The sequence below is a fragment of the Lissotriton helveticus genome, chromosome 11 (assembly GCF_964261635.1).
Source record: "Lissotriton helveticus chromosome 11, aLisHel1.1, whole genome shotgun sequence".
NCBI classification, from domain to species: domain Eukaryota; kingdom Metazoa; phylum Chordata; class Amphibia; order Caudata; family Salamandridae; genus Lissotriton; species Lissotriton helveticus.
This window is the reverse complement of record NC_136072.1, coordinates 884,624,634-884,651,630: the sequence shown is the minus strand read 5'-3', so window position 1 is coordinate 884,651,630 and position 26,997 is coordinate 884,624,634. Positions and strand designations below refer to the sequence as shown.

General features: G+C 44.6%; 1 protein-coding gene across 1 annotated transcript in view; it reads left to right on the top strand.

Annotated features, from left to right (window-relative positions):
- The window catches only part of LOC144792206 (tyrosinase-like), a 190,814-nt gene that overhangs the window by 25,537 nt on the left and 138,280 nt on the right, over positions 1 to 26,997 (top strand). Inside the window, exon 3 of the mRNA XM_078667107.1 lies at positions 12,250 to 12,457. Within this exon, the coding sequence (XP_078523233.1) occupies positions 12,250 to 12,457 (208 nt within the window). The remainder of the gene's footprint in view (positions 1 to 12,249; positions 12,458 to 26,997) is intronic.

Sequence of the window (26,997 nt, the reverse complement as noted above, 5' to 3'; positions counted from 1 at the left end):
AACTAAGAGTCATACATCCAGTTAGACACCTTTTCAAGGCACAAAGCTAGATTTGAACCGCAGTTCTATTTTCCGTCAAGTGCAACGACCAGCTGAGTATCGTCAGCGTAGGTAATAATTTGGATACCAAAAGGAGTAACTATGTCTGCGAGCGAACTCATATAAACATTAAATAGGGTGGGACTCAGGGACGAGCCCTGAGGCACCCCACATCTGAGTGGCATTCTCTTGGAGATGGTAACATCTTCAAATACAACAAAGGTTCGATCTTCTAGATAGGATTGTATCCATTCTAATGCAGTTCCTGACACTCCGATCAGTCTTAGTCTTTGGACCAGCAATTGGTGGTTAACCGTATCGAAGGCTGCGCTGAGATCTAATAATATGAGTGCAGTGCAGCCCCCGCCATCTAAGATTTTCCTCAGTTCTTCCACTGCTATCAACAGTGCAGTTTCTATACAGTGTTGTGGTCTAAATCCATTCTGTGATGGATGTAGATGAGAATTTTCTTCGAGGAAGATAGATAATGTGCGGTTTACGTGCTTTTCTGCTAATTTGACAATGCCTGGTAATAACGAAATAGGCCGATAATTAGCCAAAACCTCGGGGTCCAAATTTGTTTTTTTTAAAGTGCTTTCACCATGGTCTGTTTCCAATGAGAAGTCACTCTATCAGTTGCCAGAGAAGCATTAATCACATTTAAGACAACAGGAGACACCGTCTCAGTAATTAGGTTTAAAATATTGGGGGGTACTACATCTGATGGTGCTCCAGATTTAAGCTGATTAAGGAGACTTTGGAGAGAGGAAAGACTTAAAGGAGGAATAGCCTCCAATAACAAATTTCCATTTCGACCTGTCTCTTCAGGAATCAGAAGGCGTGTAGGAGAGGAATTGTTAGGCCCCTTTCTACAACAGGCATATGCTACGCACGCTTTTTGCAGTGGCTCGCATCAGCTATGTAACACAACATGTTCTCCTCAAAGCCAGCATGAATTTCCCTGGGTAGAAATGTTGCTCTGTCACTGGCCCTACACAGCTGCTGCCCGGGGCAAAAGTCTCTCACACACTGTTTTCAAACACAATTGTTTACTTCTCATGGAATTGTAATTCAACAATTCCGTTGCAGGGACTAAAACGTCCCGTCAACACTCAAAGAATTAACATCCAGACCGCTGCTAATTAGAGGAGTAAAATGGCGATCACCCTTCCCAATGCACCAGTGCTTAGCTCATTTGTATAGGACGCACATTACCCCTGCAGCAGTCTCCACTGTCAGCCATTAGCAGAGCACATCTGGGCGCTCTAATGACCACGCGCACACATACCTGACAGCCATCAGACCCGGGGTCTAATCCTCTGCCTGTCCACGTGCTGGGTAAGAATTATTAAACAGTCTTTACTCAGTTCTTGCCTGAATTGTTGTTGTGTTTTGTTGCGTACTAGGCGCTGTTTCTTAGAAACGGACTTTTTTTCAGTTGGCATAGGAATAATTTTTCTTTCAGCATTTACATAGCTCTTGGTTTGGCAATTTATTGTTTCCGTTCCCCATCCTTTCAGTGGCATTGCACATCCCTAAGCTGGTGAGAGTGCTACTCTTTTTAAGTTCAATTATCCGGATATATATACATCCATAGGTAGGAAAACAACTTGCTGCTGAATGCCACATAAAGTTCGAGGTCATGTTTCATCACATGGAAATCATGCAGGCTCAGCAGGACACAAATAAAATCTCACTCTCAATGGCTATAAAGCCTTGTGTATTATTGCACCACCTTTGAATATTCCACCGACGTTTTATTTGATTTACTATTTGATTTACAGTGTTTTTTTATAATTAAATAATTAGTATTAATGGGACTGAAACGATCTTCTTAACTATATGTTACTACTGATTTCATTACAAATGAATTCTGTAATTCGTTACATACGGCACATGCTAGTGAAATATATTTGTATATTTAAGTTATCAGAAATGTAATTCAGATCAGTTACAAATTTCTTATTACGTTTTATTCGTTTATTGCCCTTAGTCAAGTTAATGCGTATTTAAAAGGTTCAGGGTTTCTTTTTCTTATCACTAATGTGGTAGTTGAAGGCCAACAGAAAAGGGTTTTATTTCCAATGGCTCGTGCAAGGCTTGGGCTTCTTGAGTTGAACCTAATGGAAGTTTTGATCTCTATAAAATGTCCAATACTGGGTGACAAGCAATGTCTGGTCTTTTTAGCCTTTTTCATCTGAATTGACCCTTGTCCTTCCCACCAAAAACATTTAGTAATCAGCCATGAAAGATCTGCAACGAATGGTTTCTTGCCACAGCTTGTCAGATTCCTATTAAATCTACACTCCTTTGTGTCACTGCACTTCTAAATACAAAACTTTATTGAACGGAGCCACGTTGCTTTTAGTAAAAGGAGGCAGTGCTCTTTTAACTTAATAGAAAAAAAGGAAAACGGAGGGCCGGTAATTCTCTATTTTTCTTCTAATGTACAAGTAAAAAGACAGTTTCTGTTCTGCTCTGCACCTACTAATGGTCTATGGTACGAAAGCACCGCTCTTTCAGGGTGAAATAGTTACTTGCATTACAGATCTTCTACAAGGAGTCCTGTTGTCTGATGACTCTATCTAGGATACCTGACTGCGTGTACCCATCCACCAAAGGCCGCGGTTAGACATGTTGCAAAGCAAACCATAGTTGCACTCCTAAATAAATATTATTTTTTGGCACTAAACAATAGATTCAGTATGAAGCACCCAGTTAACAGGTACACTTAGTTCTTTGCGCTTAAGCTTTTCTTCTAATCTTGGGTAAAGGTACATTATTTTTTCAAGAAGGTGAAGTGAATTCACTCTCACTTCTAAGATTTTTCAGTTGATAACGGTGCCACATGTCATGCCCAATTATCTTACTTATGGATCTCTAGATCTCAAAAGTATTTCCAGGTACAAGGGATAATGGCAACTGTAAGGGAGGAAGGTAGGGGGTCTCTGCACTCGTGGCTCGCAGACACAATGGAGGGACACACAACAATAATGGAGACCACACAATTAGACTGCTGGTGTGGACCGGAAGCCTCGCGCAACCTCCGTCCGTTTATTTATAGCCTCCTGGCCACGCCTGGCCAGAAGGTGCTACAAAGTATGTGGGTGCTTCCGGGTCCCAGCCGAGACCCGCGAAACACTAGAACGCCACATCCCTTCCCAACTTGGTATTTGTTTTTCCTTCTTCCCTCTTAGTCTCTTGGATAGTCAACATGCAAAGTCTGCCAGTCTCTGGCTCGGCCGGGGGTTCGGCCGGAGGTTGTGATGACTTCGTCCTCTGGCTGTTGATGACTCAGGTTCTCGCCTCGCCGGAGATGGCGGTGGGCTGACAGAGTCGTCATCCACATTTGGGCCACTGGGATCTTCAGACTGACCAGCAGCTTCAGTGGTTGACCCTTCACTAGCCACCGGGGTTTCGGGCACGGATGGGATGCGTTTGAACCATGATATATTTCTGGTTACCTCTTCCCCATTCTTCTGTACTGTCACGGCAGAGCCTTTCTTTGTTTTGATTGTCCATGGCTCTGCTTCGTATGGGGTACGGAATTTTCCTCCAGGCCTACGTGTTCGTATCAACACGGCGTCTCCTGGGACCAGCTCCCTTTCTCGTGCCCGCCTCCTCCGGCTCGCCCGCTCATTGGTCTTCCTCCTCTCTTGGGTGGCTGCCGACACATACGGTTCGGGCGTCCAATTCTCCGCCATTGGTAACAGGTCCCGCCGTGGCCCTGCAAACATCAGCGACCACGGGGATCTTTGAGTGGTACTGTGTGGAGTGCTCCGATACTCCCGTAGGAAGTGCTGGAGGGCTTTTTCCGGGTCTGTCCCTTCTACCATCGCTATCCTCAGTGTTTTATTGACAGTCCTCATGAACCTTTCTGCCTCACCGTTGACCTGAGGCCATTGGGGCGTAATTCGATGGTGTTTCACCCCTAGACTTTGTTAGAATTCTTTGAATTCAGGTCTCAGGTTAGCAAAGTCACGGGCAGGTGCTTTAGTACACTAAAAACCCTCCGTAAAGTCCTTGACCTTCTCCCCTTTAATGCCAGAAAGACACTTGTCCACGCCCTAGTCACACCCCATGTTGACTACGGCAATGTCCTGTTTCTAGGTTTAAGTAAAAAAGGCCTGCACCAACTGCAGTGCGTGCAAAACGCTGCCGCCCGCCTGGTACTTAACCTGCCTTGTAGAGCATCTGGGAAGAACGCTCTAGCGAAGCTTCACTGGCTCCCGGTCAAGGAACGTATTAAATTTAAAGCCCTATGCTTTACGCATCGCATCGCCCAGGGCAAAGGCCCAGGCTATTTGCAAAAGCTCCTCACTATTCACCGTCCCACCCGAAATCTGAGGTCGACCGGAGCAATGCTGTTCAAACTCCCCCGTACCCGCAGTGCCAGGATGGGTGGTCGCTCGTTCAGGTACCTGGCTCCTAAACACGGGAAAGAACTACCACTTGACCTCCGAATGGAACCTTCAGAAACTAGATTCCGTGCTAAACTTAAAACTCATCTGTTCCCAGTTATCTAATTTACTCTCCTCCTTCTGACCTTGGCTTCGTTCTATCCAACTTCTGTCTCTTGAGATATAATAGCAATCTAGCGCGGGGACACACTATTTTTAGTGTAGCCAGGCGCTTTAGAAATGGCTTTATTATTATTATTATTATTAATTCGCTTCCTTGAAATGGTGGCCCATTGTCTGTTTTAATCACTTGGGGAATGCCAAACATTGCAAAGATCTTACTAAGGATCGGCTGCACATTTGCGAAGCTGGTGGACGAGGTTACCTCAACTACTGGGTATTTGGTGTAACTGTCTATCAGTACCACTGTCACTCTCCCATCGGGAAAACTGCCAAAGTCCAAACTGACCCAGGTCCAGGGTGATGGAGAGGGTTCCTCTGTAATAATGGGTGCTGGGGTGTCTGGCAAACTGGTTAGCTGGCATGCTCGGCAGTTCCGTACCACATTGTCGACTTTCTCCTCCATGTTGGGAAACCACACCTTTTCCCTCATTCGGGCTTTCATCCTTCTCGTTCCCTGGTGCCCTTCATGGGCCAGCAAAGTTGCTTGATCTTGGAGAGTGACGGGAATTACTACTCGTGATCCTCTAAGTATGAGCCCATTACTCGCTCTACTGAGCTCATTGTGTACTTTCCAGAATTGTGATAGGCGCACACGGTCTGCTTCATTCCACCCACTGACATTGCGTAAAAAGTTCTCCGAGGACCCAGCTTCTATCGCTGCTTTGACTCTTGTCACTACTGCATCAGTGGCATACTGGGCTACAATGTCATCGGCCGCTAACGCTTGGAGACACGACAGTTGGGAAACCATGTCCACGAACTCCTCTGTCCTCACTTCTTGATCTTGCACCATACTTGCTTCTGCTGGAGGATGTCGTGACAAGAAGTCCGCTGGATTCTTTGCCCCAGGTCTGTAGACTAGATCAATTTGATAGTGTTGGATCTGAATGGCCCATCTCTCAATCCGAGGCGGTGGGTGTGGAGCTGGTGCCTTAAACAACGGTATCAACGGCTGATGATCTGTGACCATCCGGAATGGCTGGCCGGTGATGTACAGGTGAAAATGATTGCAGGCCCATTTAACTGCTAAGCCCTCTCTCTCTATCTGTAAATACTGGGCCTCCGTTGCTGTAAGGGCCTTACTCGCGAATGCTAGGGGAACCCACACTCCTGGTTCCGATTCCTGCGTTAGCAGTGCGCCTAGACCTACAGGGCTGTCTTGTCGTGTCAAAGTATGCCATCGTTGTACTGTCCAACAGTCCCGCCTTCACTTTGTTGAACGCCTCCGCTTCTATCTTGGACCACTGCCAGGGGATTTTCTTTTTTCGTCAAGTTCCGCAGTGGTTCCGCTATGGTGGCCAGCTGCGGGATAAATCTGGCACAATACTGGGCCATCCCCATAAAACTTCTCACTTCTGACGCGGTCGTTGGGGCCGGAGCACACTTTATGGCTGATGACTTCCGGGGATCTACCTTTACTCCCTCTGAGTCAAAGACGTACCCAAAGAATTCTATAGATTGCTTGAAAAACTGGCATTTCTCTTTGTGTAGCGTGACTCCAAACTCGGCCAACCTCCGAAGCGTGGCTTTCAGCCTCCGATGGTGTTCTTCACTAGTCTTTGCGTGGATGAGTATGTCGTCACTAACATTTAGTACTCCATTCAGCCCTGACAAGATCTCCTTAATTGCGTTTCGAAAAATTTACGCCGCTGAGGTTATGCCAAAGTTTAGTCTCTTATACCTCCTCAGGCCCAAGTGCGTTGAAAACGTCGTGATGTATCGACTCTCTTCGGCCAGCTTTAGTTGGTGGTAGCCCGCATTCAGATCTAATTTGGAGAACAATTGTGCTCCGTTTAAGTCCGTTAATATATCATCTACTGTCGGCGTGAGATGCCTTTCCTTTTTGATCGCTTTATTAGGCATCCGCATGTCAATGCATATACGTATTTTGCCTGGCTGTCGGGGCTTCTCGGCAATCACCATCGGAGAAACCCATGGTGTCGGTCCTGTTACTTTCTCTATCACTCCCTGCTCTTCCAGCTTCCTCAGCTCCAATTCAACTGCCGATCGGAGATGGAACGGAATTCTCTGATGCCTCAATGCTATAGGTTGTATAGCCTTGTCGATGTGTAGTCTGACCGGTGGTCTTTTGATGGTTCCTAGCCCTTGGAACAGCGATGGAAACATTTGAAGAGTTTCCTCTGTGTGCAATGCTTTGACTGCATTCGCAAAAGCAATGAGCTTGAGGTCTTCCGCTGTGTGACTTCCTACCAGTAAGTCCGCCTCTTTGTCAATCACAAGAAAAGTGGTCGTCAGTTCTTGATCTTCTGCTCTAACTTGTACAGTCATTTTCCCTCGAAGCGGTAGCGGTGTTTTACTACCGTACGTTAAGATACGAGCTTTCGAGGGTACCAGCTGTGGTCTTGGTTTCAACGCCTTATAGAGCTGAATGCCCATCACATTGATCGTGGCTCTGGTGTCTATAACTCCTGTTACTGACGATCCGTTGATTTGAATCTGACACTTTGGTTGCGGTCTCCGCCTTCTCTTGAGTTCACTCACAAACGAGACGTAATAACATTCTTCTTCATCCTCGGTTGACGAATCATCTAACTGCTGTGGATAGCGGGACTGTGTCCTGTTTCCTTTTGACGGGTGTGCATCATGTGTGACATCTAGGGCAAGTTGTCTGACTGCTTTGGTTGGCGTTCTCCGTCCTGCTGCGCCTTGTCCTCTAAAATTTCCTTTTGCACCGCCCCTGCAGACACTGGCAAAGTGGTTTAGTCCACCGCATTCGGCGCATGCCTTGCCACGTGCTGGGCAGCCATCTTGGTTGTGTTCCTCATATCCACAGAACCGCATGGCGTGCGGTGCGGCGTCCTGGTCGGCCATCTTCCTCGTCCTCCACGGCCACTGTTCCGCATTGCATCTACTATTTCTGTCTTTACTGTGACCTCAGTGTTTGCTGTTGGATTTATGGCAGCTTTCATCGCCGTGGCTTGCGCATCTGACAACTCGTGTGACCTGGCCAACATTAATATTTCATCCAGTGTAATTCGGGGTTGTCTTAATATCAGTGTCCATAGATGTTTATTCTTGCACCCTTGAATCAACTGCGCCGTCACTTATTTTGTTTGGTCATCGTCGGGGCAGATGCTTATTAATTCCCTCAAACGGGCGTGGAAGGCATCCATCGTTTCTCCTTCCCTTTGCCGTGACTGCCTGAATTTGAAACGTTCATAATGTGGATTCAACTGTGGGTCAAAGTGTGCATTTAATGCTTGTACAGCAGCGTCGTAGTCAGTCGCTATTCCAGTGTTCGGCAAATGTATGAATAATTTGGATAGCTCATCACCACCGAAATGTAGCAACAGGGACCTTTTTACCTCATTGTCTTTTTCTCTTGTTGCCGTGAAGTAATTGTTCAAACGGCTCAGCCACACGGCCCATCTTGGTGCCGCCGTCCCGGGTCAATCAGAGCACTGAACGGCGGTATTGGGTTAATTTGTGAGTTTGGCGACTGCTGGACCACTGGTCCCACTGCTTGCACTGCTTGTTGCCCAGCCGGTCCTGCCACCTGTGCTGGGGCTGCTGCTTGCTGTGTTCCCCCTACAGCTGCCGTGGTTGGAACATTCGACATCATTAGGGTTGCACGAGCTGTCGACTGCCAATACTTTTCCGCCCCTCACTGGTCAACACCAATGCTTGTTGCTTGACCTGCTCCGTGATCTGGCACACCTCTGCCTTGCTCACCTTAACTTTCATACACGTTTCGTTTTTTTTTTCCAATGTCTTCTTGGCTGTGTCAGTGCTTGTTTGTGAGCACACTCGCCCCCACTGTCTATCCAGCGTACAGCCACTTGCTCCACATGTTCACGGGGCACCTCCTCACCCCTTTGCTCATCCACTGCTTTCCGCGCTGTGAGGGGGGCTTCTTCCCGGGTCTCCGGCGCTGGGGCCGTCCTCGCGCTCACTGCGCATGCGTGCACCTCGCAGCGCGGCAGTCGGGCCTTTACGTTGCTCGGCTTGCTGCGAGCCGCGTCTTCGCCCGCCCTGGGCTTCACCCTTGCTGTTCCTCACGCAGCCTTATCCACGTTGCTTACCGGCATGTGTCTCCGCGGCTTCAACTGCAACGGTCGGCCGATCCACCACCTCGACGGCCCACGCGCAGACCAGCGGCCACGTCCACAACGGCACCGGTAGGGCCTACTCACTCCCATATGAGGGTTCCACGATACTCGTCACCACCCTCGTCGCCAGTGTAAGGGAGGAAGGGAGGGGGTCTCTGCACTCGTGGCTCGCACACACAATGGAGGGACACACAACAATAATGGAGACCACACAATTAGACTGCTGGTGTGGACCGGAAGCCTCGAGCAACCTCTGTCCGTTTATTTATAGCCTCCTGGTCACGCCTGGCCAGAAGGTGCTACAAAGTATGTGGGTGCTTCCCGGTCCCAGCCGAGACCCGCGAAACACTAGAACACCACAGCAACATGCACATGGCTGCTGCCTCCATCTCAGAGCTCACCAAGCATTTGCAATGCAATAGGTCTCGCAGAGGCCAGCCCCCAACGGGAGCATCAGAGGCCGGCGCCATAACAGACGCCGAACCCCCACACCTCCAGCCAGAACCGGTTTGAGGCGCGAAAAGCGTGCTGAAAGTGGGAGGGACCCCCACACCCCCTCACCCGGTAGCCACAGCGGCGCCTACCCCCGGCCAATGGGCCCCATGCAATATTCGAACGGCCCAATGGGGGGTATGGGGCGAACCACGGCCACCTTCGCTGGGGGGATATAAGCCGGCTTCCTCCAGCATGGATCCTATCTTTGGAGCGGGAGGAGCAGCACGAGCGAGGAATTGTTGACCCACCTACCCACACCTAACACGCAGCTATGTCGCAGGGCTGCTGGAAGGACAGGAGAATGGGTGAGAAACAACGGGGACAATGGTTGGCACAAAAGCACACTGAAGGGCGGTGTGCTGGGACAGGACCACTTGCCTTAGGATGCCTCACGGCTGGGCGAGGGGACAGAAGGACAGCGGGTAGTACAGTTCACCTTATGATGCCTCACCGCTGGGGGAGTCGGCCTACCAAGAGGGGTAGCAAACGGAGACAGTGCTCGCAGCCCAGCCCCCGCCGGTTGGCAGGGCACAACAGGAGTCCAACAAGGTAGTGAGTTGGGCCTAACTCCGGGACAGTGGCTACACCCCTCCTTCATGCGGATGTCAAAGCAAACCCAACCAAATCACCGGTCAAGAAAATAATGTTTACAAATATGTCATGCCACACTGCCATTGACAGCTGAATAAAGGTGGTACTGAGTACCCAAAAATTGATATGTACCCCTAATAAAAACTGCGGACAACAAATGACCACCACAAGAAATGTGTATGTTGGCTTATTTACAAGGAAAGGGGTACTGTTCAGAAGGAGCACAAAGGGGAGAGAGTGGGGCTGGTGCGGGAGTTATCATGTTTGCAAGAATTTGAGCTATTTTCATTAAAAATGAGAATGCACTTTATTTATGTGTTTTGAAAACCTGCAAGTGGGGGGGTAAACATGCACTTTGTACTTATAGATCTTGCTTACAAGAAGTAAGGCTGGCAGTAAAAGAGGCACAGTTACTACCAGCCTTGCTTCTCATAAGCAACAACAACTACAAAGTGCGTGTTTACACACAACTTGCAGGTTTTCAAAACACATAAATAAAAAGCATTGTCATTTACAATGCCATTAGCTCAAACTCTCACAAATGCTTGTTTTTTATGGTTCCAGCTACTTACTCAACCTGTGTTTTGGCCTTGTTGGCCTGTATATGCTTGGATGGGGAGAGGAGATGGAACCTTATGTCTTGATAAATGTAAAAAAAAAGGTTTAAATAAATAAATAAATTCAAAGCTGTATTGCTACCTTATCAGCATGCAACAAAAGAGTACAACTGGCCAAGCAGTTTTCAAGTATGTCCAAGACACCAGCTAAAGTCCTTACTTTACCACTAACTTTCATCTATGTTAAATTGCCAAATGTTGTTTTATCTTCTTGATTTTGATGCAAGGGAGTCCAAAGTAGCACATTCAGCTCTCTGTTTTTTTTGCTGCTCCTCTCTCTTGATCTTATTCTAAGTGGGTGCATTGTCTGAGTTGGGCACACAGCAGCACCTTTATGGAGATACAAGAAAAGTGGCTACTAGTGTAATGCAGAATTATGCAAATGATTTCATACAAATATTTGCATATCCCCACTGCTGCCTGTACTTGCTCTCCATTTTCACAACGTATTTACCATCATCACCTGTATTGTCTCTGCTCTCCACAATGCTAGCTTTGACTTTCTGCCCCCACCATCATCCTCTAGATTTCTAGCAGTCACCAGACACTCTCATTCTTCACCTCAGTCCAAAAAGGACAAAAGATTGCTTTCCACAAGCAGTCTCTTTTGCACCTACTTAGTATAAGACTGCAATGCAAAAGTGGTTAGATCCTCAATGACATCTGCACTAAAGGTCCCTACCTCCCAACAAGCTAATATTAGTTGATATTTAAGGAAAGTTAGCAATCCCATAATTGGGATCAGTCTCGCTTTACCTCCTACCATCCTGAGCATCAGAGGCTCCTCTTGTTTAGCATAGTAAGCCCATTCATTTAACGTTTAGAAGAACTAGGTCATTACTGGCTCTTCAGATTGCTTGTGTCTACTATCTTTTACATTTCCCGGATCCGCTTCCCAAACTAATAACTGCTCCCTTTCCTATTTACAGGCAAAAATCTTTGAATCTTGTGCATGGTCATGATTGCATTCACATTGCATCATGCCTCACAGGCATCCTTTCTCCTCATGTCCACACTAGAGAAATAAAATTCCCCTAGGAATCATTTAAACGTACTTTGATGTATCAGCAACAGCTCCAGTGTATGACAATCTTGCTTAAAAACACAACAAATTAGATCCAAATATGTACTTCAACAAAATATATGTTTGGGTGTCACCACATCATAAATCCATGATAAAAGTAGTTTGACAAAAATGCAGGTGCTTTTTTGTAATCATAACATAGCAAACCCATTCTGAGTTAAAATCTCTCAAACATGAGTTTTTCAGCATTTTCAGGCAATAGTAGTAGGCCTGGGAGAAATGTTAATTACACCAGACTAATTTCAGTAATTATGCATTACTCTTCTGATGTGAAATTAGAAAAGTTTCACAATTATTCCAGTTTGAGTAATTCAAAGTAACTTGGGGTGACAATCCTACTGCAGGAGCTCAATAACAATGAACTAAGAGAGAGTGAGTGGCTGTTGGCTACTGCTGTTTGTGTCCTGTAGCATTTAGTTCTTTTTTTCTTAGCACAAAATGCATCCTCTGGCCCATTTTGGACGTGAGGGTGCATTTTGCACTCAATAAATAGTGTTAAAGTAAGGATTATGCTTCTTATACAATTATGCATAACTAAGAGTAATTTTGAGGTAATTACGAGTAATTACACTAGAGAGAATTATACCATTTGTGCTCACCCATAAATAGAAGCATAAATATTCATAGCATGACTTAACATAAATGGTTTGAACTAATATGGTACTTTTACGTGACAGCCAATCAAATTATAATTTGCGTGTGCTGCTACCCATAAGCATGTACTGTGACTGACCTTTGAACCTAAACAAGCAAATATTTTTATTTTACAGGCTATTTGCAGCTCCTTTAACTTTCCTGATCAATATTGCTCAGATGTTAAAGAAAGCATCATTCCAATAAGAAGGAAGCCAGGCTCGGACCCTAGTAACAGACACCTGCCATCATGGAGAGACGTGGAAAACACACTGGAATGGAAAGATTATGATACACCTCCTTATGATAAAACATCAAAGTACAGCTTCCGAAATATTTTGGAAGGTACATGCTTTCTGGCACATATATATATATATATTTATATACCTAATGAGATGTAGTGCACGTTATAACAAAATGAGAATGAATCTATGAAAGGCTGGATATGAAATTGATAATATTTTCTCACAGACATCTATACATGTGCCCAGTGGCCAAATCAGTATTCCAATAAAGCTGGCTGCTCATCTTGCTGCTTTAAGGAGGCAAAAACAGTAAATTTGCAAATTACTGTACCTCTGGTTCCAAGGCATTCTTGGATCACTGTTCAAAACCGCGTGGATTGTACTGAGAGGATAGTTTACAATCTTTCAACTTGTTTTTCAATAGTTGGGGATTATTTTGAATTCTACTCAAAATATATCATGATGAGAGTGAGATAGCAAGTAAGCCTCCTGAGATGTTTTGTGAAATGTTGTGGTTTCCGCAAAATGTGTAGGACTGCAGTTAGACTAGTAAATACGCTTTTCGAATGTGAACAAAACTATGTGGCACTGAGAGTGCAGCTAAAGGCAAAACACACAGCTGCCCATTGTTCTATTAATGATTCCGATAATTAAAGAGTAACCTCAAGACAACTATACCAGTAGAGCAACCATAAAACTCAAAATATAAGTGATCCAAGCACAACAACCACAAAGCTCATAAAAAAGAAAGTGATTCAGTGACAGCCCTGGGACCACTAATACTTTTGTTATTACTTTTGCATTCTCCATGATCTCCAAGGCAGGTCAAGGCAGCATAGTCAAAGAGTGATAACATACACCCACTGATTCACCAATACAATTTGGTGTACATATATTTAACACTCAGAAACTAAAAATACTCACATTCACTGGATGATGTAATCATTGATGTCATTAGTGACGCCATTTGGGATGCCATCAGTGATGTCACTGACCATGTCATGAGCGATGTAATACGTGAGATCATAAGTAGTGTATTGGGGGGGGTGCGAGTTATAGTTATCTTACAGGATACAGCCCCAGGGAGGTGGTGGTCCCCAGGGCTACAGGGAGAGCGTACACGTGGGGCCAGCATTTTTTCAAATGAAAGCCGCGGAGGGGTGGCAGGCTCGGGTCTGCGTGGGGGTCCATGCCACCTCTGCCAAATTTGGTGTAAGTCCATTCAGTGGTTTGGGCTGTAGGTGTGGGTAAAGGTTTCTATGGGAATTGAAATTACAAACAACCTTATTTTGTGACCTAAATGCTTGGTCCCCACTACACAGATCAAACCCAAACTTTCCATGACAACCAGAACCTACCTTGACACTCAATGTAAAAAAAGCCCAGGGGAGGTGGTGATCCCAAGGGCCGGGGGAGGGGGTTCTAGAGGCCCCCCGATTTTAAAAGAATTAAGCCCAGGGAGGTGGTGGTCACTAGGGCAGTGAGGGTTGGCATCCATACCTCCCCTGCATGAATATTTAAAGAAGCCCTTGGAGGTGGTGGTCCCTGGGGCATTTTAAGCTTCAGGATGGGGTCCCATGCACCCACCCTCCTGTTTTGAATAATGCTTATGGACGTGGCCCACCTGGAGGCCGATAATGAACTAAGAATTTTTGTAATTGTTTTGGCAGGCTTCGCCGATCCAGCGTGAATCCTACTGAATTATTAAAAAAAAATACTTAATTGGCCCTGCGGGTCCCTGTGGGTCCCTGAGGGTTACCCCCAAGAAGCCTAAGGGGTCCAGGTGTTTCAACCCTGTCCCCTTTTCTTTTTAAAAAAAATATTTTTGCTGTGACTTGGTTCAACTGAGTCACAAGATGCCTGCCAACACTTCCTGGTTTGAATTACTGGCAGCCAATCAGATCGAGGATCAACCACGTCTCTATATATACAATTGGATTTTTTTTAAAGAACTGAATGGATTTACACCATTTAACAAAAAGGACACTTTCCTGCAACAACAGCTATATTTCTGCCAAATTTGGTGTAATTCCATTCACCAGTTCGTGATGTAGCCGTATTTACATTTTCCTATGGAAATAACATGGAGAAAATGTGTTTCGGGACCCCCCTTTTCCTCTGACCCTGCTGGACGGATCACCCCCAAAACTTTCAAAACAACAGCTGAAGTGGGCGTCAAACTAGTTTTGAAAATGTTGCGAACATCTGTCAAACAACACAAAAGTTATCGCAAAAAAAACGCTCTTCCTACGAAAACTACATCCTAACTATAACTACCTACTGGTAAGGATATATAGGAAAAGCAAATTTTGAGCTGCCTATAACTTTGGCGTAGTTTGACCATTCTTCATAAAATTTTCCAAAAATGGGTCAAAGTAGGTGCTGGTTGTCAGGGAAAGTTTTGGGGTGATCCGTGCAGTGGGGACCAAGAATGTGAGGTGTGAAATAATGTTGCGTTGGTAATGTAAATGTTTTAGCCACACCTCCAGCCCAAACCGCTGAACGGACTCACACCAAATTTGACGGGGAGGTAGATCTGATTTCAAGGAAGTGCCCTTTGCGTATTTGGTGTTTATCCGTTCAGTAGTTGTTAGGAAATTTAAGTTTTAAATTACAGTGATATCTCTGACGCGGATCTTTCGTGGTGATTTCATGATTAATGGAAAATGCATGCGCCAATAAGAATGCTCTGATTGGCTGGACTCAACCTGAACAGAAAGTTGCAGCTGCCATTTTATTGCTCAGGAACGGTTCCCGGGGCTGAACATTTCTGAAAAATCGAACATAAAGTATCAGAGTAGAGGTACTCTGACCTCATGATTGGGAATGGATGGGAATGTTTATGACAATATGTTGCAATTTATATCCCATTAATCAAAACTCCTATCATGAAATAGAATATCAGGAGTTATGACAACCTATTGAGTAAACCTAAACAAGGCACCAACATTTTTCAAACTGGTTGCCTATCTATAGTTGGAACTCCAATAATTCCTTAATGCTTATTAGTTGATGCGCATTGACCTCCATGACTTAAGGGTTTCATCAGGACCAAGAACTGACTACAACTAGAAAAAAATGAAATAAATACATTGCCATATTGTATTACCTTTTGTGGGCATGTCACATTTCACGTAACACATCTGAATCTTTACCTGTACTTTGAAGTATTCTTTGTTTTGTTTCATCTTAACAAAATGTACACAAATGAATATATCAAAGTAGAGATGCATTTCAAATGAAAATGTTTGGTGCCTTGTTCATGTTTAATCAATAAATTGTCATAGCCCCTGATGTTCTATTTCATGATAGGAGTATTGATTATTGGGATAACAATTGTAACTCCTACTTTTGGAAAAGTAGCAGACTGGTACGTTTTAAGGTGGATTACAATTGTATAAACTGATAACATTTTCATATTTACTTTTGTTGATTTTCAGCACCCAAGAATACATGTGGGTCATTGAAGTTCATTGCTATCCAATGTTTATGATTTGTCATGCAAAATTAACAAAAATGTTTAAATTATTTCTATGCATTGAGATTGTGATCATGTTCAATAAACCTCTTGGTCACGATGAATTATTATCTAAGTAAATAATTACAGACAAGGTATATGGATGTTTATGAAGTGTTTCAAGTTGTCTGACCTTGCTGAAAAAATAGAATGAACCCCTAGGTTCATACTTTTAAAAAGTTGGCATTTTCTTGTCCTAACCATTTGGTGCCTGTAGCCTGTGTCCTGCATCACATGACTGTGATTAGAGTGGTAGTTGGCCTTGGTGCATACCTTCTAGACAGTGAGGCAAAGGAGGACTACGTTTTGACAATATGAGCCATTCTTGCTGTTTCCTGCCCCACTTACATTTCAAAGAGACTTCCTCCAACACACTCACGAAGAACCTTTGCCACCGTAGACCTCATGAAAGCCTAGGCAGGAGAAAGGGGTGGGGGGCATTTCCACAATCAGATGTAGAAATGCCTAGATGTTTCACTTAAAAGGCTGGTACCAGGTATAAATATTTGACCCTCCGACTAACTCTTCAGTTCACTGTTGGATCTGCAGAGGGCACATAGAAGGACTGCCTTCCATTTCAGAAGATGTCCCTGCTGCTTGAAGTCTGCTTTGTACTTCAGAGGAGTGCCCAGCTGTTTGAAGCATACCTTGTATGCTTAAAAGATTCACAGCCTGCCATGCCACTTGAAACCAGGACAACCACAGTGACCCAATGGGCTAGTTGACTGGCTTCATGTTCTGAGCTACAGGGACACAACAAGCTCCATAAACTTCTCACCGACGTCTGGACCCTGCCTGAAGTAAGTCCTATCCTCCATGTGGTGCCACACTAGCCCTGGACCATTCGAAGTGGTGATAAGGGTGCCTAAGCAGCCATACCTGACACTTAGGACTTCAAAGATTTTCCACCAAAATTTGGCCTGTGAACCAACTGGAGACTGGGACCTACCTGCTCACTGATCCACCCAAGATACATTGCTGGAAAGACTGACTTTGCGGAAGCCCCCACTACATTCTTCTCCACAGCAGCATATCCCGTTCAGCGGTTCTTCTCAGAAGCGGCATCTGGGTATCTGGCCTAGTGGTGTCATCGTGAGCTACGTCCTGCTGGAAACTTTGCCTTGCACCTGCTATTCATTACCTTTTAAGCAACTTTCTATCCTCATTTCTACTAAATATGAAGGTAAGCACAGAGAGGGTCCAATCCACTCTGTGCAATATTACATTTAATTTGACATCTGTAATGGCTTTTTAACTCACTTTTTTGCTGTAAGGTCCCCTACTTAGTGTAGAAGTGTATGCCTGTCTTCAGGTGTGTGCCTGCCCTCTATCAAACTGAGTTTTTAGAGGGCGAGGACTGGTCTATGAAGCATGACACCAGGTGGTGTGTGAGACCAGTCCTTCACTTTTTGTGAGATGTCTGCACTCACGAACTAGGAAACATTTGCACCTAGATCCCCCCACTGGGAGCAGCTCTGTAGTGTTTAAACATAATTGTTTGAGGCTGCTGACTCCCAGTACCCCGTGCCTCTAGTTCCCTCATGCCAGATACGGTCTGGGATTTGTGGTTACACAACTTAGCTGAGCCCCATTGTGGTGGGCCTTAACTGTAGATTTTGCCCTGGTCTCATGTGGCCAAATACCAGCGGTTAGTGCTTTGTTCTTTTTGGTGCTATTCTCACATGCAACTTTACACATTTTTAACTCTGTTTCAACTGATTGGATTTTTGTCATGTTGGTGTCAAATTAATTATTACATTTTACTCCATATTTCTAAATTGGTGTGGTATTATTGTTGTGTTGTGTTTTCATTTTATTTCTGTTTCTGTGTTGCATAAATTGTTCACACAGTGCCTGTAAGCTAAACCTGACTACTTTTGTGCTAAGCTTCAAGAGGGTTAAGCACAGTTTGATTTAATGTCGTTTGTGGTTCACCTAGACCAGGATTGTGGTTGTAGCTTGAAAAGGATTTTTATCATCTTCAACCAATAACTAAACGTCTTACATGGGTGTTCTGCCATCGGACTAGAGGATACCCCCATAGAGTTATCATTTATTCTCTATCCACTAGAGCAGGAAAAGGATCATGTTCCTTTATGTAATGTGTATTTGTATAGTGAATCGCTCACCTGGGAGGGTATCATGGCACTGAAGTAGGAGCTGTAAGGGTAGGGCTAAATGAAGAGACAGATCTCCAGTTTCTTTTGGCATTCAAAACCTGATGTGACAGGGCAGGTTATTCCATGTTTTAGGAGCAAGGTCTGGAGAAGGAGCGAGCATCTCATCTCTCACTATCACCTCTTCTATGTCCAATAGTGACCAGAGTGGAGAACCTGACCTTATGGGCCAGGCGGCGCAGGACACGCCTGAGATCTCTGAGTTCACCTGCCTCGACCGACAGGGAACTGAAACACTCTGTTAGGCGTAGAAAAGTAGGTTTATTAGCTGCAGCTAAGTACAGTTATCTGAGAAGTACGACACAGGTAGGTTCTCAAGAGACTGCCACTTCAATCCGTGGCGCACAGTCTATTATACAGCACAAGTTTACAATAACGACTCCCAATATACACAAAACTGACAAATAGGAATAGTTCGAAAACAAGCTATCGGATGTCTAAAACACACCCTCCTTTCAGACCCCGTGTGCTCTCCTCCCCTCAGGTTAATCAACACTAGTGCCCGTAATTCAATTTGCAGGTGGCAAAACATATGTAGAATGCTTCAAAAGAAGGGCTATGTAACAAGAGAACACACAAAGAGAATGGTGAAGGCCAGTCAAATAAGATAAGGTAGAGAAGAATGGTGGGACCCAAACAGTGGAGTAAGACATGGATTAATCAGTCTAGACATGGCTTTGCGAACTCGGCCAGACCCCGACATCAGTATCGCACACAAGGACAAAGGTTGTTCTTTAACTGAAAAGACATGGAGTAGCTGAAAAGGCAAAAAGACCATTTTACCGCGTTAGCCGTGCTGCCTGAGTGAGGAAACAATAAATGGCGGCTAAACACCTAAATGGCGGCTGTAGCGAAGCGGGGCCAATAACTACGTAACCTCAGACCCTCCTTTTGCCATACTCAGGCAATGCACAAAGGAACCCATGTTAGTCTGAGTCGATATCAATGGTCATGAGATCATTGAGATGTTGTTGCACCATCATCTTAATATGTTCTGTCTGCTGTGCTACTGGTTTGGAGACACAGATCGTGGCACAGAGTCCACAAATGGCTGGACCACACTGTAGACAAAGACAACAAGAAAAGACGATTGCTAAAATCATTCCAAGGAAAGTTAGCACTTCCCATCCCCAAGTGGACAGTAGTCCCCAAAACCATCCCATCACAGACCAATCTCCAGTATCTTGGTGAATAGACTCAGAGATGACATGTAGCTTAGAGATGGCTTGGTATACTGTAGGGGCATTGTCAGGAATATAAATGCAACAACTAGACCCAATCAGTTTACAGACTCCTCCTTTATCTGCAAGGACTATGTCTAAAACCATTCTATTCTGTAAAGTCATAAGTCGATCCGCCTGAAGCTCGGCAGTCAAATTCTTTAATGCTCCGCAAGTTACATTTATTGTGGCATCAACCACACGGACCAACTGGCTGATATTTTTGCTATTGGCCATCGGACCCCAAAAGGGAAGAAACCCTTTCAGAAAATCACCTCCTTCTTGTCCTGCTGTATCTTCCGAATCTACAACTCCTCTAGCAACTCTCTTTTTATGATAATCAGCAGGAGCAGTGTATGTAGGGGGGAGGAGAAAAGCTATATAACACTTCCCCGAGAAGTATGTGGGAAGCCATGTATAAGCTTTGTCATGACATATAAAATATGTACCTTGCGATGCCACCAATGGTGCGGGGGTAGAAGGAGTATAGACATAAGTATGGGAGCAATTAGCCCTCTCTTGCTTAGTTTTGGAATTCTGGCCATTTATTTGCAAGCACAAACAACCTCTTTGGGGTAGTACCCAAATTGGTATAAAACTCCGTTGCTTAAGCTTGTCGGTGAGGCTGAGAGTATAACGAGTTATATTCCATCCATCGTATGCTCTCTTCTTGTCTTTGGGAATCTTGATAATGTCAGCAATCTTTGCCATCGTTACAATACCCTTTATCAAGGAACTGTGACTGACATCCACTCCACCATTATAGGATCCACCAGAAAGATATTGAAGTAAGTTCTGGTATGCCTTGGAAAACATAGCCAGATAGGCCCAAGCAGAACCTTCGTATGAAAAGGGGAGGACTAGATACGGCATCCCTCTTTGTGTATTATGTGGTATGAGACCACAGACCCAACAATCAGTAACATTTACTATCAATTGATGCTGGTGTAACAGTTGAATGAACAAATTATTAGGATATTCCATTCTTCTCATTTGCTCGTGGTCTGGGAGTGAGTAAAATTTATGCGGAGAAACAGTAGTAGAGGGATTTAGAGGGACAGAAGCGGGAACAGATACTAACTGTAGGATGTGAATAAGCCATCCTATGCATGCTAATAAACTGCATAAACATACTAAAATACATAGTGCTACGCCACAACGACCGAATAATAATTTCTTATAATGAGCTCTCTTCATCATTTTAATATCACTTCCTTTCCCTGTACTATCCATTACTCTAAAGGTGTTGCTCACGATAATCTTCCTTAATCACTTGGCTGTGATTGTTAGCGTCCTATGACACTGCAAGTCCTGTTGACCTAGTCACTATTCAGGTCACAGCTCAAGACTCCTACCGTGACCCTGCAACTTGATGGATAAAGGGAAAAAAAGGAACGTTTCTTTATAGACAAAATTAAAGGAAACCAAAATTAATTGTCTTTAGGCAATCTCTTTCTCAGATTGTATCGTCTCTTTCCAGGTGTCGTTTGGTCCTTAGACAAATGTTCGGGATCTGTTGTGTTAAGTCTCAAATGTACAGGTACAGCTTCCTGTAAGACGTCATCGTCTTCCTTCTCTGAGCTAGTCCAATCCAGGCGTGCACTGCTGAACGGTACGAAGCTGGGTACCTTCTCGCACTCACTATCACCGACACCTTCTCGGACCCACTGGTCATAAGGCAAAGGCAATGGTACCCTTTTGCAATGCACGCCGTGGATCCAGTTTTTCTTTCCCAGGACCTTGACAGCTGTACGAGTTGTGAGTAACACTTGTCTCGGCGGCCCCCAATGAGGTTCCAAGTTCTTTTTCCTCTGGAAGTTCTTCAGACACACCCAGTCCCCAGGCTGGATGGAGTGTCCGGTATCTGAGGAGGCCTCCGGTAAAGCGTTTCGGACCTGTTGACGAATAACATGCAATTTAGTGGTGAGATCATGCAAATAGTCAACCAACAACGGGTACGGAATATCTGAGTACTTTTTGGGTCTGGGGACTCCCCAAACATTAGCTGGGCGTCCGAACACAATCTCGTATGGGCTAAGCCCCAAACGAGAATGAACAGTCATTCTAGTTGAAAGGAGTGCCAAAGGCAAGGCATCAGGCCAAGAAAGGCCTGTGCTGGCCTGAATCTTTGCTAACTTAAGTTTGAGAGTTCCATTATAGCACTCTACCAGACCCGCTGACTGAGTATGGTTTGCCGCATGGAATTTCTGCCTAATGCCTAGACCTACACACACCTTTTGCATAATTTGACCTACAAATTCACTTCCATTGTCACTCCAGACAATGCGCTGCAAACCAAATCTCAGGAAGAATTATTTCAAAAGTATTTTTGCAGTGGACAAGGCAGTGTTGTCCTTTAGGGGGTAGGCCTCTATCCATCTGGAAAAGGCACAAACCACCACCAGGACATACTTGAGATTGTTAAAGCGTTCCATATGGATATAGTCTATTTGCAATACCTCGAATGGGTACGTAGGGGGTGCAAAGTGACCTGCTGGAGTTGGTGTTCCCTTTCCTGGATTGTGCATCAAACAAACAATGCAAAGTTTCACCACATTTTCTGCACATTTAGGAATACCCTCATTCTGCCACACTGGAGCTAAAAGCTTGGATATACCCCTGGCATTAATATGGGCTGGTCCATGGGCCATAGTAACTACAGGCAGTACATACGCATCAGGTAACAACCATCGTTGATGCTCTGACAATTCCGTCCAACATCCCATACTATCCAACATTCCCGTACTCTCTCTCCACGTACTTAATTCTTTCTCGGTGGCCTCCTTCTGAATCGCTTTCACACTTTCCACTGTGTCTTCACACATACCACCTTCTGCGACCCATCTTGCAGGGCCCGCAACATACATGCGACTTTCAATATTCCTCGCTGTCTCCCTCGCTATCTCATCTGCAAATGCATTTCCTCGACCCACGTCATCAGCAATCTTTTTATGTGCACCGCACTTCACAATCGCTATTTGAGTAGGCAAAGCAAGTGATTCAAGAAGGTCAGTTACCAACTGACCATGCTGTATTTTGGTGCCGTGGGAGGTAAAGAATCCTCTTTCTCTCCACAAACTACCAAAACTATGGGCAACGCCAAATGCATACTGACTGTCAGTATAGACAGTCACTCTTTTCCCTTTCGCCAACACACATGCTCTTGTCAACGCAATCAATTCTGCAGCTTGCGCTGAATTGTGCGAAATGCGTGCAGTTTCTACCACTGTGTACAAAGTCGTTACTGCATAAGCAGCTGTGATTTCGCCATTAGGAAGTTTGAAACAAGACCCATCTACCCATAGGATCCCATCTGGATCCACAAGTGGTGTATCCTTTAGATCTATTCGACCCTTCGTTTCTTCTTCAGTGCGAAGAAAACAATCATGCTGATCTTGTACATGGTTCGCATCCAAAATAGGCAACAATGTTGCTGGATTCAGAACATTACATCTTTTCATGTGTATATGGCTAGCTAGAAGTGTCAACTCATATCCAGACAAACGGGAACTCGTTAAGTGCTGAGTTTTCGTCCTGTTAAGAAGAGTATCTACTGCATGTGGCACCATAACATTAAGAGTATGATCTAGCACTAGTCCAGCAGATTGACGAATAAAATTGCCGCTGCTGCTGTTGCTCTGAGGCAACTAGGTAATGCCTTAGCTACTGGATCTAATGTTGCAGAAAAATAGACACACGGCCTTTGTTTGTCGCCGAATTGTTGCGTCAGTACTGATAATGTGCAACCTTCCCTTTCATGGACATAGAGCGTGAAAGGTTTACTGTAATTTGGAGTACCCAACACAGGAGCAGAACACAAGGCAGTGCGTAAATCTGAAAAACTCTTTTGACATTCATCAGTCCAAGGCAGAGGTTGGGGCGTATCTTTAAGTGTAAGTGCCAACAGAGGTTTAGCAAGTAGGGAAAAATTTGGAATCCACTGTCTACAGTAAGAGGTAATGCCTAAGAAAGCACGCACTTCTCTTTGTGTGGACGGTACAGGCATCCGTGCAATTGCATGAATACGTTCTGGAGTCAATCGCCTTCCCTCCTTCGACAAGAGATGACCTAAATAGGTGATCTCTTGTCGGCAATATTGCAACTTAGAAGATGACACTTTATGATGTAAATCAGACAAATGTCGTAAGAGCGACACAGTTGCTTTTTTACAGACTTTTTCCGAATCAGCAGCGATCAACAAATCATCCACATATTGGATAAGAGTAGCACCTGAGGGTAAAGAAAAGGTGTCAAGCTGAGACTTCAATTCTTGGCTATATATGGAAGGACTTTCACAATAGCCCTGAGGTGCACGCTTAAACCGGAAACTTCGGCCTCCTAGAGAGAAGCCAAAGAGATCCCTACTTTCTGCAGCAATAGGAATGCTAAAGAAAGCATTCTTAAGATCAATAACCGAAAACCAAACCGCCGAAGCAGGAATCATAGTAAGCAAGGCTGTTATGTCTGGCACAACAGGAAACTGAGGGACAACAATTTTGTTGACCTCTCGAAGATCAATCACAAGACGGTACACAGGTGGCTGAGAGGGATCAGTACGTTTAAGAATAGACAAAACAGGGCTATTGCAAACATTCCCTCTAGTCTCTTCAACCACACCCTTCTGAACCAAATCATGAACAATGGCCAACAAAGCTCTCTCATCATCACTAGATATTTTATATTGAGGAACACGTGGCATCTTAACATTGTCTTTAACAGTAATCACATATGGTGGAATTTGCAATAAGCCAACATCATTCGGACACGTAGCCCAAAGTGTAGCAGGAAGTGAACGCAATTCAGGTGGTAGCTGTTCTTTAGATACATACATCGGGGAAGTCCATTTATCACCCAAAGTGAGGTGCACACCAGAGGGTGAACAATACAGTGTAGCATGTAAACGTTTAAATAAGTCCAAACCCAATAAATTCTCTCCGCATCCTGTTGTTAAAAGGAGTGGAGCTTCCAAATCGTATGGACCAATGGTAATGGGCAAAGGACAAGAAACCGGATTTGAAACTGGGGCGCCAGAGAATCCCACAGAAACACTTGTTAAGCCAGACAAAGGTGCCCCAGGGAGTTTAGAATGCATTATGGAACTTCTCATAGCACCAGTATCCAAGAGAAATGGTTCTGTAACACCTAATGCCATAGCATTAACATAAGGTCCTTCCTGATCTACTGGAACTGATACGACTCCCTTACTTTGCCTATGGCTGTCCTAGCTAGTATGAAAATCAACGTCCTCATTATCGAGACAATAGTCATCATTGTAATATTGTGCAGATTGAGAAGTCTGCTGATCAAAGTAATTTGTAGAATCCTGAGGGGGAGAGCGACGTCGTTCCTGAGTTGACGCACCACAACCCCTACCTCTGGACATGGACCGAGAATCACCATGACCCCGTGGTGCTAATGGTCCACCATACCACTGTAATAAAATCAGACAAGTATTCTTAAAATTACCATCTTCCTTACAGTAAGCACACTGATTAGGGCCCAATGGAACTCGTGGAACTGAGGGTACCGGCTTCTGCAACAACCTCTGAAACTGCGGGGGCTGTGGAAATTGGGGCTGAGCAGGACGAGGGGGGTAAGCTTGTTGCAGAAGAACCTTCATTTTCAAGTCTTTAGTCTTTTTCTCCGCTTTCTCCTTATCTTCCTTATCCCTATTCTCATAATATTGAGCAGTAGCCAATATCTGAGCAGTGGAAGAAACAGCCCACGAACTCTCCGATTGTTTTATTTTATGCGATAATTCTGGAAGTAAATTAAAAACAAATTTGTCTACGAATAATCGCTGTCCACCTTGAGTACTCATGTCTTGACCACTATGGTCGATGAAAGTCTCCTCGAAACGAGTAAAGAAGTCAAAGACACTTTCATCCGTCTTTTGCTTACACGTCGCTAACTTATCCCAGTTAATGCGCACCGCAGGCATCATAGTTTTCATCAAATCTATTATTCTCCCAGGTAATTCCGTAATCAAGTCATCCGGTTTGGCACCACCTACTTGTCCTGCATCCGCAGCTGTAATGGCAGCCCAATCACCACCTAAAGCTGCAGCATGATCCTGCCTGCGAATCTTGGTCCATATTGCTTGTGGGACTACATTTCCCATAAGTAAGTCAATATCTGCCAAATTCATAATACAAGCGTCAACTGTCTGGGACAGCTCTTTATAATACCCAGCAGGATTCTTACGAGGGTCCGGAAAAGACTGTTTAAGTGCCAATACTTCTGACCTTTTCCAAGGGTCATGTACCCATATACGCTGAAAATGAGCAGGAACACCAGGAACATTACCTGCTTGTGGAACCTCATCTCTCCATATTGGAGGAACTTCTCGCATAGGATATTGTGCCATCTTACGACGAACCGCGGGATCAGGCTCAAGAGAACTTTGAGAGAAAAAGGCGGATCGAAAAGTAACAAGCTTCTGAACAGCACTCTCTACAGCAGGACCCACAATAAGTCCCTTATCAAATTGATCCTGAATTTCAAATAAATCCAGAGGAGGTGAGTCTAGATCCACATCTCCCCATTCTTTAATCAGAGTATTGCACATAACATTAAATACGTATCTCTGTGTGGGCGCGTTCCATTGCAGGAAAGTATCTAAAATATCACGTACACTATATTGTACACTACTCATAATCCAATTCCTAGCAAGAGTATCTAATTTAGTCCGTTCTTCCAAATCCGGAAACTGACTACGGGATTGTCTCCTAGACGACGCAGGAGAAAAGTAAAGAGGCCCAAGAAAAGACGACAAAAGACCTGAAACAGTATCGACTAAACGCTGTCGAGCTGTAGGGGAATCTGACACCAAAACAGGAGACAACGTATTCTGTAAAACAGAAGAAGAATCTGTAGCAAAGGAAACGACAGATGGAGGAGGCTGAGGAACAGGAGATTGGGGTACAGATGTCGCTGGAAAAGGGGGCGGCACTGGAATCACAGGGATAGGCAACTGTGCAGGAACCAAAACAGCTGGATTAACAGCGGGTTGCAATTGCGGTGCATTAGCACCTAACACATAAGGTGGAGGTAATGTCAACAAATGGGACATAAAAGAATCGTCATCAGGAGTTTTACTCTTTGATACAGTAGGTAACACAGTCTAGCATCTATCTATTGCCATACGATGTTGTCTTTCCGACACCTCAATCACCTGATCAGCTTTGTCATTTTTAAATTGTAGGGCAGCCTGTAGAATCGACATACTCTGCTCTTTCTTATCTTTCTTCATTTGCTTAATTTCTTTCTGTTTGGCTTCCTTACGCCATAGGCGAAAGGAGTCAAACATTGCCGGCCGGGCTTTTCTCTTGAATAAAATTTTTTCCAAATTATCAAATATATCTGGCTCAAACGAACCATTTTGTGGCCATTGTAGAACACCATCCTTTTTAGTATATCGGATCCATGTTTCATTAAAAACAATAGGACCCAGACCATGTTTCGAATACAGCTCGTAAGTAGGAGTTCCAACTGGAGGAATCGGACAAGAATCCTTTAGCCGGGAATCCCTAGAACAACCAAAACAGCAGAATTTCTTAAACTTACTAAATCCAGGCATTTCGTAACGAACTGGACTTCCTTACAAGCGTCAAGGGATTTTCAGACAATTAGAGTCACAGCACAAGCGTACTTACCCCTTGGTTTCGGTTAGCGCGCTAATCGAATAACAAATACAAAAACAAAGAGAGTGGGCGCTACCCACAAA